The sequence below is a fragment of the Sus scrofa genome, chromosome 6 (assembly GCF_054392235.1).
Source record: "Sus scrofa isolate SSC_HxYL_T2T_F1_AM1 chromosome 6, Sscrofa_HxYL_maternal_Yorkshire_Landrace_v2.0, whole genome shotgun sequence".
NCBI classification, from domain to species: Eukaryota; Metazoa; Chordata; class Mammalia; order Artiodactyla; family Suidae; genus Sus; species Sus scrofa.
In genome coordinates, this window is record NC_139388.1 from 13,695,887 (window position 1) to 13,709,039 (window position 13,153).

At 41.5% G+C, this 13,153-nt stretch overlaps 1 protein-coding gene across 7 annotated transcripts in view; it reads left to right on the forward strand.

Annotated features, from left to right (window-relative positions):
• Window positions 1-13,153, forward strand: part of RFWD3 (ring finger and WD repeat domain 3) — a 41,663-nt gene that overhangs the window by 12,277 nt on the left and 16,233 nt on the right. For 6 of the 7 annotated variants that reach the window (XR_014805485.1, XR_014805487.1, XR_014805486.1 and 3 more), the window contains exons 3-6: window positions 813-1,015; window positions 6,795-6,862; window positions 9,983-10,171; window positions 10,269-10,360. Coding sequence is in view for 2 of the 7 variants with exons in the window: in XM_003481788.5 (XP_003481836.1) it covers window positions 813-1,015; window positions 6,795-6,862; window positions 9,983-10,171; window positions 10,269-10,360 (552 nt within the window). In the remaining 5 variants the exon portion in view is untranslated. The remainder of the gene's footprint in view (window positions 1-812; window positions 1,016-6,794; window positions 6,863-9,982; window positions 10,172-10,268; window positions 10,361-13,153) is intronic. The other variant, XM_005664348.4, reaches the window with a different exon arrangement.

Genomic DNA, 13,153 nt, shown 5'->3' on the forward strand with positions numbered 1-13,153 from the left:
GTTATAAAAACGTGCAAAATAGAATACTGGATTTGACACATACGGAAAAAAATCACTAGAGAGCTCAACAGCAGGTTTGAGCAGGCAAAGAAGGAACTTTTGTCCTTCTTTGTCCTTATTTAACTTGAAAAGAGAAATGGCTTAAAATGAGAGGTGAAACAATAACTGTATCAGACTTCTGCCCTCAAAAGACCTTGGTCTGAGTAGCTGCAGCAGCAGAATCCCGTGAGACCATATTTGATCGAGGCCCTTCTCTCTCTTCAGCCCGCTAATACCAGCAGATAAATCGCTGAGTCTTGTCTTTTTTTTTTTCCTTTTCTAGGGTCGCACCCAAGGCATATCGATATTCCCAGGCTAGGGGTCTAATCGGAGTTGTAGCTGCTGGCCTATACCACGGCTCACGGCAACGCCGGATCCTTAACCCACTGAGCAAGGCCAGGGATCAAACCCGCAACTTCATCATTCCTAGTCGGATTCGTTAACCACTGAGCCACGATGGGAATGCCTGCTGAGTCTTGTCTTTGTTTATTTTAATTAATATATAAATGAGTCATGTCTTTAAAAGATATTGACAAAAGAAAGGCCGAAAAAGTAGAATTAGCTTTTAGTGGCAGGGTCAAACATGATTGTAAGCTATTGTAATAACTGGAAAGATAGTCAGCATCCGCCTGAATCCTACTTCAGCATTCAAAGACAGGGTTAATGGCCTGGTGATGAGTTGAAATAACAGGAGTTACCTCCAAATTGTTGTAGGTGATTCTTGTGATGATGGTATGTTATGCTAGAATTCTGTTGTCTTTCTGTACACATAGGTCGAGAGCACCACTGGATGCTTACTTTCAAGTGAGCAGGACGCAGCCTCATTTGCCAGAAACCTCTTACGACTCAGAGACTAGGAATCCTGCCTCTGAAGACTTGCAGGTATCAGATAGTTCCGATTCTGACAGTGACAGCTCCACAGAGCATGAAGAGGGGGTTGTCCAGGCAGAGGAACCAGGAGCTGTTGTTTTAGAAGGTGAGTATTTTATACAGATTTGGATTCACGAGGATAACATCTGGAAAGCTTGAATCCAGAAGGCTAGAAAGTCTAAACTTGCATTTTGATACTTTCCTTTTCACTCCAAATGTCATAATTGACTGCTTTATAGTAAGAGCTTTCATTGGACATGACTAATATAGAGAGGTTTTTATCTGGCTTGCTTGAAATGTGATTTGTGGCCCATTGAGTTGGTCACTTTATAATGGCATTTTAACTCCCTTTCGTTTTCTTAGACATCTGAGAAGGAAGTAGATTATTTGAAAGAAAGCTTTTGTAAATTCAGCATCCTGACTAGCCTGCTACTTTTTAAGTCCAAGTGTGATATTATATGTTGTGCAGGTAGGGAAGTTTATTTAGCAGTAGATGGGCAGAGAGACCCCTAAAGCATATGCTTATATAAAAAAACCTGATATCTTACACTGTGGTCTTTTCACACCAAAGGAAACCAGGGTTTCTTGAAGAAATGGCTTTCAGGGTCTGTGATAGGAAATAAACAGGTTAAGCCTAGGGCATTTTATTACGCTAAAGGGCAAGGAAATCATCCAAGTCTTTTTTTTCAGGGGGGAGTCTTTTTGTCTTTTAGGGTCACACCCGCAGAATATGGAGGTTCCCAGACTAGGGGTTCAATTGCAACTGTAGCCACCGTCCTATACCACAGCCACAGGAACACAAGATCCAAGCCACATCTGCGACCTACACCACAGCTCACAGCAATGCCGGATCCTTAACCCACTGAGCAAGGCCAGAATCGAACCTGCATCCTCATGGATCCTAGTTGAGTTCGCTAACCACTGAGCCATGACGTCTTAAAGAGTTAAGTCAGTAGTCATAGACACAGCTTTGAAAGAGATCTTAGTGGCCTAAGATGGGATAGTTTGAGCATTAAAAAGAATATTGGGTGTATTCTTTGATTATAGACTGAAACACATCAAATCTATGCGAATATATAAATTTATAATTATGTGCTTTAAAAAAAAAATCACAGGAGTTCCCGTCGTGGCGCAGTGGTTAACGAATCCGACTAGGAACCATGAGGTTGCGGGTTCGGTCCCTGCCCTTGCTCAGTGGGTTAACGATCCGGCTGTGAGCTGTGGTGTAGGTTGCAGACTCGGCTCAGATCCCGCGTTGCTGTGGCTCTGGCGTAGGCCGGTGGCTACAGCTCTGATTCCACCCCTAGCCTGGGAACCTCCATATGCCGAGGGAGCGGCCCAAAGAAATAGCAAAAAAAAAAAAAAAAAAAAAAAAAATCACCATCAAAAGTCATTAGAGCCTTAACTCGTTGCTCTGAAAACTGTTAAATAAAGGATTAAGCATGTATCCTGCTTTTCCTATATGAACTCTATCCCCAGAAACAAATAGTTGATGAAGGTCTTGTGTGTGTGTAAGACTTTTTTAGAGTAGTTTATGGTTCACAGCAAATCTGAGAGGAGGTACAGAGACCTCCCATATACACCTTGCCCCCCACCCCAACACATGCATTATCTCCCTATTATCAGCATCAGTAGAAGTCCTGCTAATAATTGTAGCATGAGTGATAAGGGGGAAAATGATCATTTGCGACTCCTAATAAAATGATATCGGTGACTTTTAAAACCATTAGGTTGGGAGGTTAGTGGGATTCTTTTTAATAGAGGGACCAGGGTAGCATCGCCAGAAGCCATTGATCAATCTTAAAATTTCAAAAAGTGGAATCACAGACTTTATTTGCATCTTGATGTGCTGCAATCAGAAATATTCACACAACCTAGGAAATACTGTTGCCATCCAAAGAAACCTGAACCAGCTTGAGTCTCTAAATATAATAACCATTTTGCACAGTTTATAGGAAGGAAGTTAAAGGAACAAGGTAAATAGTACCTCGGAAATGCTGTCATTCAAATCTAAAAATGTAAGATTTTACAATTGGAACATCTAGAAAAGACCTACACATACATGAAAATCTAATATGTTGTAAAGGGAGTATCTCAAATCAGTGAAGAAAAAATAGACTTTTAAATTAACATTGTTAAAGCTGACTAGCTAACTGGAAAACAAAATTGGGGTCATTCCTCATGCTATACACTGGAAAATAAGGTGTCAGATCTAGTGCGGAAAATGAATCCGTTTTGTATCAGAAAGCATGAGTGATAAAACCCAGGAGTAAGAAGTACTTCAAAGTCTAGAAACAGTGTAAGAAAACGACATAACTTTTTTTAAAGTTTTATGACAGTTTGCCAATGTAGATACTTTGTTTTCCACTTATGTGAAATGTCCACAAAAGACGAATCTGTAGAGACAGTAGATTAATGGTTGCATAAGGGCTTCTGGTACAAACGGGAAAAGATTGTAAATTGGTATGCGGGAATCTTTTGGGGGTGATAGATATGTTTTAAAATTGGATTGTCATAATGATCGTACAACTGTAAATTTACCGTAAATAAAAGTTTAAAAATAGCATGAGGAAGCAATTGGTCAAATTTAGGGTGTAGGACAGTTCACAAGACCAATGAGCAGATTCAGTGACAAAACAGGTAAATTTTAATTTAGAACTTTTGGGAGTTCCTGTCGTGGCTCAGTGGTTAATGAACCTGACTTGCATCCATGAAAACTCAGGTTCAGTCCTTGGCCTCACTCAGTGGGCTAAGGATCTGATGTTCCTGTGAGCTGTGGTGTAGGTCACAGACGTGGCTCGGATCCCATGCTGCTGTGGCTGTGGTGTAGGCCAGCAGCTATAGCTCTGATTCAACCCCTAGCCTGGGAATCTCCATATGCTACGGGTGCGGCCCTTAAAAAACAAAATAAAAATAAAAATAAAATAACTTAGAACTTTTGTTCATCAAAAGACATCAATAAAAGAATGAAATGGCAACCCACTGACTAGAGAAGACATTTGTAAATACATATATCCAGAAAAGAGCTCTCTAGAATATCTAAATAACTTCTACAGTTTTATAGAAAAATGGGCCAAAGATTTGAAGAGATACTTCCAAAACAAGGTAGCTAAATATCCAATAAATATATACAGAGATTTGATTAGTCATTAGGGAAATACAAATTAAAAAAAAAAAAAAAACTACAGGAGTTCCTCTAGCTCAGCAGTAGCAAACCTGACTAGAATCCTTGAGGACGTGGGTTCGATCCCTGGCCTTGCTCAGTGGGTTAAGGATCCGGCGTTGCCATGAGCTGTGGTATAGGTTGCAGATGTGGCTCAGATCCCAAGTTGCTGTGGCTGTGGCATAGGCCAGCAGCTACAGCTCTTATTTGACCCCTAGCCTGGACATTTCCATGTGCCATGAGTGCAGCCCTAAAAAGACAAAAAATAACATTTAAAAAGACAGGCGTGGTAACTGATATGCACCCAACCCAACAGCTAAAATTTAAGACTTACAATAGCAAGTATTGGGAAGGATATATAGTAACCAGACTTCTCATAGACTGTTGGTGGGAGTGTAAACTTGTATAAATATTTTGCAAGTATCATTACAAACTCAGTATATATATAAAACTGATACACACACAAAAGGAGTTGCCTGTGGCACAGTAGGTTGAGGATCCAGTGTTGTCAGTGGTGTGGCTTAGGTTGCAGCTGTGGCGTGGATTTGATCTCTGGCTCCAGAACTTCTGCATGCCATAGGTGTGGCACAAATAAACAAACCAATGGCCCAGCACTTTCACTTTTAGGTTCATAGCCAAAGAAATAAGTACATGTGTTCATGAAAGACATGTACAAGAATGTAATAGCACTGTTTGTAATAGCAACCTGAAAACTATTGAAATACCTGTCAGCAGTAGAATGGATAAATGTTATATTTTTACCCAGTAAAACACTATATAGCGATGAAAATGAACTACAACTCCACATATTAGTATGGAAGACTCTTGCAAATGATGTAGAACAAAAAGGGTAGACACCAAAAAAGTGGTAACTCAGAGTTGCCATTTATATACAAAACAGGCAAAATCAGTTGATGGTGTTAAAATTTAGTGAAGTATTGGGTTCCCGCTGAGGCACACAGTGGGTTAATGATATGCTTATCTCTGGAGGCACAAGTTCAATCCCTGGCTCCAAGCAGTGGGTTAAGGATCCAGCATTGCTGCAGCTATGGTATAGGTCATAGCTTCAGCTTGTATTTACCTTTAGTGGGGGCAGGGTCACCTCGCAGCCTGCCACCTAATGTCTAAGGAGGACATAAGGGTCTAAGGGTAAAGTTCTGGTTCATACTTCAGCTTATGAAAATTCACTAAGCCGTGTGTATGTTTTTTCAATAAAATGTGTTTTTTAAAATGGCCAATTTGAAAGGGTTCTTTCTGGCCTATGGTGGTAGAATTTGAACCCCCAAAAGAAAAATTAAAGATTGCCATTAATGGAAGTTGTGAAAGGCTGATGAGGAGCCAGATAGTCTAGGGGTCAGACTGACATCACCTGAATCCAGGATGAGCCTTCTCAAGTGCTGCTATCAGAAGCACACATTCTGAGTATTCTTGCTGCCCCTCCTCTCTCCGAAAAACAGAACTGAATCTACTGAAACATCTAGGTCTAACTGCCTCTTTATAAGAACGGTAGGTGATGGAGCAATGAGTAAAAGCAGTACCACCAGGAAGCAATCCACCAAGTCCAGGATGTAGGGCATTTCATAAGGCAAATGGCCCAGTCCCCCTCATCATGTCTGGATGAGAAATAAGTAGAGGAGAATTGTTATAGATGAAGACTTGAGAGATATAATAATCCAGTCTTACTGTTTGGATCCTAATTGGAATAAATCTGTTGTAAAGAGCAACTTCAAAATAATTGGGAAATTTTGAGTGTGAACTGGTCTAGGATGGTATTGAAGGTTTATTGTTAATTTTGTTCAGTATAGTATTTATGTAAAAGAAAAATCTTTTATCAGTGAGTGTTAGAAAAGTTGTTATAAATGAAACCATATTTTAGGGTTTGTTAGTAGGTATTTAAAAAAAAATAATGGGAATGGGGGCTTAGATGGAATAGGATTGGCAAAATAATGATGATTTTTGAAATTGGGTAATGAATACTTATGAGTTAATTATACTGTTCTGTCTACATTTAAAAATAAATGCATTGGAGTTCCGTTGTGGCTCAGTGATAACAAACTTGACCAGTAACCGTGTGGATGCGGGTTCAATCCCTGGTCTCGCTCAGTGGGTTAAGGATCTGGCGTTGCCGTGAGCTGTGGTGTAGGCTGCCGGCTGCAGCTCCGATTTAACCCCTAGCCTGGGAACTTCCATATGTTGCACATGCCAAAACAAAACAAAACAAAAAGGCAAATAAATAAATAAATGGGAGTTCCCGTCGTGGCGCAGTGGTTAACGAATCCGACTAGGAACCATGAGGTTGCGGGTTCGGTCCCTGCCTTTGCTCAGTGGGTTAACGATCCGGCGTTGCCGTGAGCTGTGGTGTAGGTTGCAGACACGGCTCGGATCCTGCGTTGCTGTGGCTCTGGTGTAGGCCGGTGGCTACAGCTCCGATTCAACCCCTAGCCTGGGAACCTCCATATGCCGCGGGAGCGGCCCAAGAAATAGCAACAACAACAACAACAACAACAAAAAGACAAAAGACAAAAAAAAAAAAAAAAATAAATAAATAAATAAATAAATAAATGCACTGATGCTACTTGGGGAAATTATTGTCCCTTTTACAGCAGCCCTGTAAATTAGAAATGGAAAGCTGTGTTGAGTCAGGCTCTCCCACTAACCTTATATCTGAAATATCTTCTTCTATATATTACCTCTCCCATCATTTCTGCAAACGACTTGGCAGAGCAACTAGGAGGTATCTCAGCACAAGAAGTTACACGTATCAGTGGAGGAAAGACCCTCTCCAAACAGGTAATGTGAACATCTTTTTAAATGAAAGGTTTAGGTTTTCATTTTAAAAGGAGGCTGGGAGTTCCCATTGTGGCTCATTGGGTTGACAGTCCCCGACTAACATCCATGAGGATACGGGTTTGATCCCTGGCCTCACTCAGTGGGTGAAGGATCTGGCCTTGCCTTGGTTAAGGTTGAAGATGTGGCTTGGATCCAGTGTTGCTGTGGCTATGGCATAGGCTGGCACCTGTACCTCTGATTCGACCCCTAGCCTAGGCATTTCCATGTGCTATAGGCGCAGCCTTAAAAAGAAAAAAATAAAAAATAAAAGGAGGCTGCAGATTTCTCGTGACTTATTGGGTTAAGAACCCAACATAGGAGTTCCCGTTGTGGCTCAGCAGTAACGAACCTGACTAGTATTCATGAGGATGCAGGTTCAATCCCTGGCCTTGCTCAGCGGGTTAAAGGATCCAGTGTTGCTGTCTGTGGTGTAGGTTACAGATGTGGCTTGGATCCTGCATTGCTGTGGCTATGGTGTAGGCAGACAACTACAGCTCCCGTTTAACCTCTAGCCTAGGAATCTCCATATGCTTTGGCTGTGGCCCTAAAAAAAAAAAAGAAAGAAAGAAAAGAAAACCCAACATAGTGTCCATGAGAATGCAGCTTTGATCCCTAGCCTCACTCAATGGGTTAAGGATCTGGCATTGGCTATAAGCTGCTGAATAAGTCACAGATGCAGCTTGGATCTAGTGTTGCTGTGGCTGTGGCATAGGCCCGCAGCTGCAGCTCCGATTTGACCCCTAGCCTGGGAACTTCCACATCCTGCAGGTGAGGCCGTAAAAAGAAAAAGAAAAAAAAAAGAGGCTGCAGACTAAAATGGAAAGCTTACACACTTTGTAGGCAGGAGGTCCAGGTGTGGATCCTATCCACGTTACTCACTATTTGTGTGACAGCGTCCCCTTAGGTTTAAAAACATGGTGTTGGGAGGAGTTCCCTTTGTGGCTCTGTGGTTATCGAACCTAACTAGCGTCCATGAGGACTCAGGTTTGATCCCTGGCCTCACTCAGTGGATTAAGGATCCGGCGTTGCCATGAGCTGTGGTGTAGGTCAAAGACACTGCTCAGCTCCCACGTCGCTGTGGCTCTGGCGTAGGCCGGAGACTACAGCTTCAGTTGGACCCCTAGCCTGGAAACCTCCATATGTCGCAGGTGAGGCCCTAAAAAGACAAAAAGACCAAAATAAATAAATAAATAAATAAATAAATAAAAATAAAAACATGGGTTTGGGAGAGATGTGACAAGAACTTGTCCTGCCTACCTAACAATGTTAGGTATCAATTAAAATAGTAGATATGAATGCAGTTTATGAACCGTCTGGCAGAATGATTGCTATGTGATGGACAATTTTTATTTTTATAAAAATAACACGCATCATTGTCCTTAATATGAGAGTTTTATATATCAGCTGTGGACCCTCCCAGTTCCAAAACATCGTTAATGTACTTTTTGCATGTTTCCTTATGGCTTCTCTTTTTATTTCTTCTCGCTAGAAAAATTATATTCATATAAATTTATTACTGTATATAAGTGCCTTTTATTTATTCAACTATATTTGACATACAATACTATGTTAGTTTCAGTATATTACAAAGTTATTGACATTTGCATACATTATGAAGTGATCACTCCTACAAGTCTAGTAACCATCTGCCCCATGCAGTTTTTTTTTTCTTTTTACTTTTTTTAAATTTTTAAAATTTTTTTCTTTTTCCATTATAGCTGGTTTACAGTGTTCTGTCAATTTTCCACTGTACAGCAAGGTGACCCAGTTACACATACATGTATACGTTCTTTTTTCTCCCATTATCATGCTCCATCATAAGTGACCAGACATAGTTCCCAGTGCTGCACAGCAGGATCTCATTGCCCATGCAGTTATTACAATATTATTCACCACATTGCTTAAGCTATATATTACACCCACACGGTTTATTTATTTAATTTTTTTATAATGATTTTTATTTTTTCCATTATAGCTGGTTTACAGTGTTCTGTCAATTTTCTGCTACACACCAAGGTGACTCAGTCACACATATATGTATACATTCTTTTTTCTTACATTATCATGCTCCAGGTTTATTTATTTTATAACTGAAGGTTTGTACCTCTTAATCCCCTTCACCTATTTTGCCACACTCCCACTCCCCTTCCCTCTGGCAACTACTCATTTGTTCTGCATTTCTGTTAGTCCTTTTTTGTTTGCTTGTTTGTTTCAGATTCTACATATAAGTGAGACCATATGGTATTTGTCATTCTCTGACTTATTTCATTTAGCATAATACCCTCTAGATCCATCTATGTTGTTGTAAATGGCAAGATCTCAAATTTTTATTTTATTTCTTATTTTGGGGGCGTGTCTTTTTGTCTTTTTAGGGCCGCACCTGTAGCACATGGAGGTCCCAGGCTAGGGGTCAAATCGGAGCTACAGCTGCTAGCCTACACCACAGTTCATGGCAACACCAGATCCTTAACCCACTGAGCAAGGCCAGGGATCGAATCTGAGTCCTCATGGATGCTAATTGGGTTTGCTAACTACTGAGCCACAGTGGGAACTCCACGATTTCACATTTTTATGGCTTAGTCATATTTGCGCATGTGTGTGCATGCATGCACACCAGCACGTTCCGTTATCTACTGAAAGATGCTTGGGTTGCTTCTGTATCTTGGCTATTGAAAATAATGCTGCAGCTTACGTCAATGCTGGATCCTTACCCCACTGAACAAGGCCAGGGATTGAACCCACATCCTCATAGACAATATGTTGGATTCTTAACCCACTAAGCCACAATGGGATTTCTCCTGTCTTGTTTCAATATCTTTGTAAATGTAGCTCTTTTTCATCATTTGAATGAAAAAAAATCAAGAATTTCATATGCTCAAAGGGTAATATTTTCATGGCTTGTATTACATTTGACCTGATTGCATTCTGCAAAGAATGGTGATTCATAGGTGTTAAAGGTTTTCTTCAGCATTTTCAATTGGGTTTGTATCACTGTGAGATTTTGTTCATTTGATAGAGTTTCGTGACTTTTTCAAGACCGGTTTTGCTCTCTAATTTGAATGTATTCTGGTTTCCATCCAGCAGTCTCCCCAGAAGTCTAGCCCCCTTCTACCTTCTGTGGATGAGGAAGAAGGGGACACGTGCACAATATGTTTGGAACAGTGGACCAATGCTGGGGATCACCGGCTCTCAGCATTGCGATGTGGGCATCTCTTCGGGTATAAGTGCATTTCCAAGTGGCTCAAAGGACAGACACGAAAATGTCCCCAGGTAAAACTATCGTTCAGAACTGCCCATGTGCACAGTCAACATGTTAATTCAGGAGGATTCCTAAAACACACTAATTGTATCCTGTTGTGCTCCTTAGTGCAACAAGAAAGCCAAGCACAGTGACATTGTTGTCCTTTATGCCCGAAACCTGAGAGCTTTGGACACTAGTGAACAGGAGCTCATGAAAAGGTAGGTGGCAAGAGTCTGCCTAGCTGGAATGTTTGAGTCACTCAGTGTGGTTCTGAGGCTTTCCTTGCGCTGTGACTGGGGATTGTAGGCAGTCTGCCTCACATTGTGATTCCTGATGCATGTCTGATTATCTGAAGCATAGTTTGCTCTCCATATAGCATTAAAAGTGATGACCTGGAGTAACTAATGTGACTTCATCTAGCTCAATGAAGGTAGGCTCCAGGACTTTTGCTCGAACCCTTGAGAAGAAAATAGAATATAATCCTTGAAAGTGAGGTCAGTGCAAAGGAAAATGTGGCTGAGAAATAAAGGATGAAAATCTACTTTCTTGAAAGAGAGGGAGGTGAAAGAAGAGCAACAGGTAGTAGACTCTGCTGCTTGTTCCTTCTGTGTGCGTGGCCCCTCATAAGCCTCCGTTTTCAGGGCTTGGGTGTTGTGTGCCAGTTGGAACAGGTAGGCTACGGGACCACGTAAGCATCCCCTTGAACTTGGAGTCAGCTCTAAGATGGAAGCCTTTGGTAATATGACTTGAGGAGGCCAAGGCTATTTATGTTAAGCCCTCCTGAAGTCAAAAGTCATAGCAGAACCTATAGACAAACAGTAACACCTCATACTTGAGCGAGGCAGCAGACCCAAGCTGAAAGGTAGCATAGATTTTTTTGGTAGCTGGCCCAGGTTCTTCCCTAGGGATTACATTTACTGCCTGCTGCTGCTAAATACTGTGACCACTGAATCAGGAATCCCCGTCTTACTCTTTGTAGCTAATTCACGGCCATCTAGAACATGCTCCAAGTCTCCGTCTCCTTGTCACTAGAATAGGCTTCATGATACTTTTTTTAAAAATTGAGGATTTTCTGCTTCTTTTGCCCCTAATCCCTCCTGCAACAGTACTTTATAAAGAAGTTTCATAATTGAAGCTTTGCACTTGCAGTACAATGCCAGAAATTCTCAGGATCTTGGAAGCCCATGAACAATTGCTAATGATAGTACTTATACAATATACTTTAAGAAGATTAAAGATGAAAAGTACCTCCATGGAGAGAGTGCAGGGACATGGTTCTCTCACGCATTGCTGGTAAAAATGTACACAGGCACAGACATTTTAGAGAAGCACTTGGCAATATGCTTAAAAGCAGTTTTGCTTCAGGCATATATTCTATGGAAACAGTTAAGGATGTACACAAAGGAGTGCCTGCTGTGGGTTAAGAATCCCACTGCAGCAGCTCTGGGTTGCTGAAGAGGTGTAGGTTTGATCCCTGGCCCCATGCAGTGGGTTAAAGGATCTGGCATTGCTGCAGCTGTGGCTCAGAATTAGTCCCTGGCCTGGGAACTTCCATATGCTGTGGGTGTAGCCAGAAAATAAAGGAAAAGGATGTATACAAAGATGTACTTCATTAGTTTTTTCACTTAGTTAATAATCCAAGCCAAGAGGATTAATTGGCTGAGTAATTCTGGCATATCCATGTGATGGAACACTATACATTCATTAAAACTGATGTTGGAGTTCCCGTCGTGGCACAGTGGTTAACGAATCCGACTAGGAACCATGAGGTTGCGGGTTCCATCCCTGACCTTGCTCAGTGGGTTAAGGATCTGGCATTGCCGTGAGCTGTGGTGTAGGTTGCAGACTCGGCTCGGATCCCGCGTTGCTGTGGCTCTGGTGTAGGCTGGCGGCTACAGCTCCGATTCGACCCCTAGCCTGGGAACCTCTATATGCCGTGGGAGCGGCCCAAGAAATAGCAAAAAGACAAAAAAAAAAAGAAGTATATCAAAGTTCCCTCTGTGGTACAGTGGGATAAAAATCCAGCTGCAGCAGCTCAGGCTGCTGTGAAGGTGCTGATTCGATCCCTGGCTTAGAGCAGTGAGTTAAAGGATCTGGGCTTGCTGTAGCTGTGACATAGGTCACAGCTGTTGCTCAGATCCAGTCCCTGGCCCAGAAACTTCCGTATGCCATGGGTGTGACCATAAAAATAAATAAATATGTCTTTATAGATATAATAGAGGCTTCCTTGTACCCTAAGTTCTCCTTAATTCTGTTTCTTTCCCCAAAGGATTTTTTTTTTTTTTTTTGGTCTTTTTGCCTTTTTCTGGGGCTGCTCCCGCGGCATATGGAGGTTCCCAGGCTAGGGGTCAAATAGGAGCTGTAGCTGCCAGCCTACGCCAGAACCACAGCAATGTGGGTATGCAACCTACACAACAGCTCAGGGCAATGCTGCATCCTTAACCCACTGAGCAAGGCCAGGGATCGAACCCACAACCTCATGGTTCCTAGTTGGATCGTTAACCACTGAGCCACAACGGGAACTCCTCCCCAAAGGATTTATGTCCGTAAATCACATACAGTGTGATTTAGAAAGTTTTTACACTGTATCCACGTTACTGGATTATAATTTTTCTTCTATAGCTTGATTTTTGCATAATCCTCTATGTAGGGCACCTATCCCAGTTGGTTTATGAAGCTCAAGTTGATTCATTTCAATTTCTATAAAGTATTCTAATTCCCTACAATTGATCTGTATGTATTTCACATTGCTGGACAGTTAGGTGGTTTCCAGTTTTCGTTAAGCCATGCTGCAGAGAGATAGGTGAGTTTCTTTAGGTCTGGAAATTTATTTGCTTTATCGTAGGGTTCAAGTAATTTCAACTTTGCTAGATATTGTCAAATTGCTCTTCCAAGAGGCTGGTCCAATTTATACTCCCACCAGCAGCAGTATAAGTGATTTCTCATTTTTTTTATATCCTCACCCACTTTATATTATCAGACTTAATTTTTGCCAGTTTCATGGAGTAAAG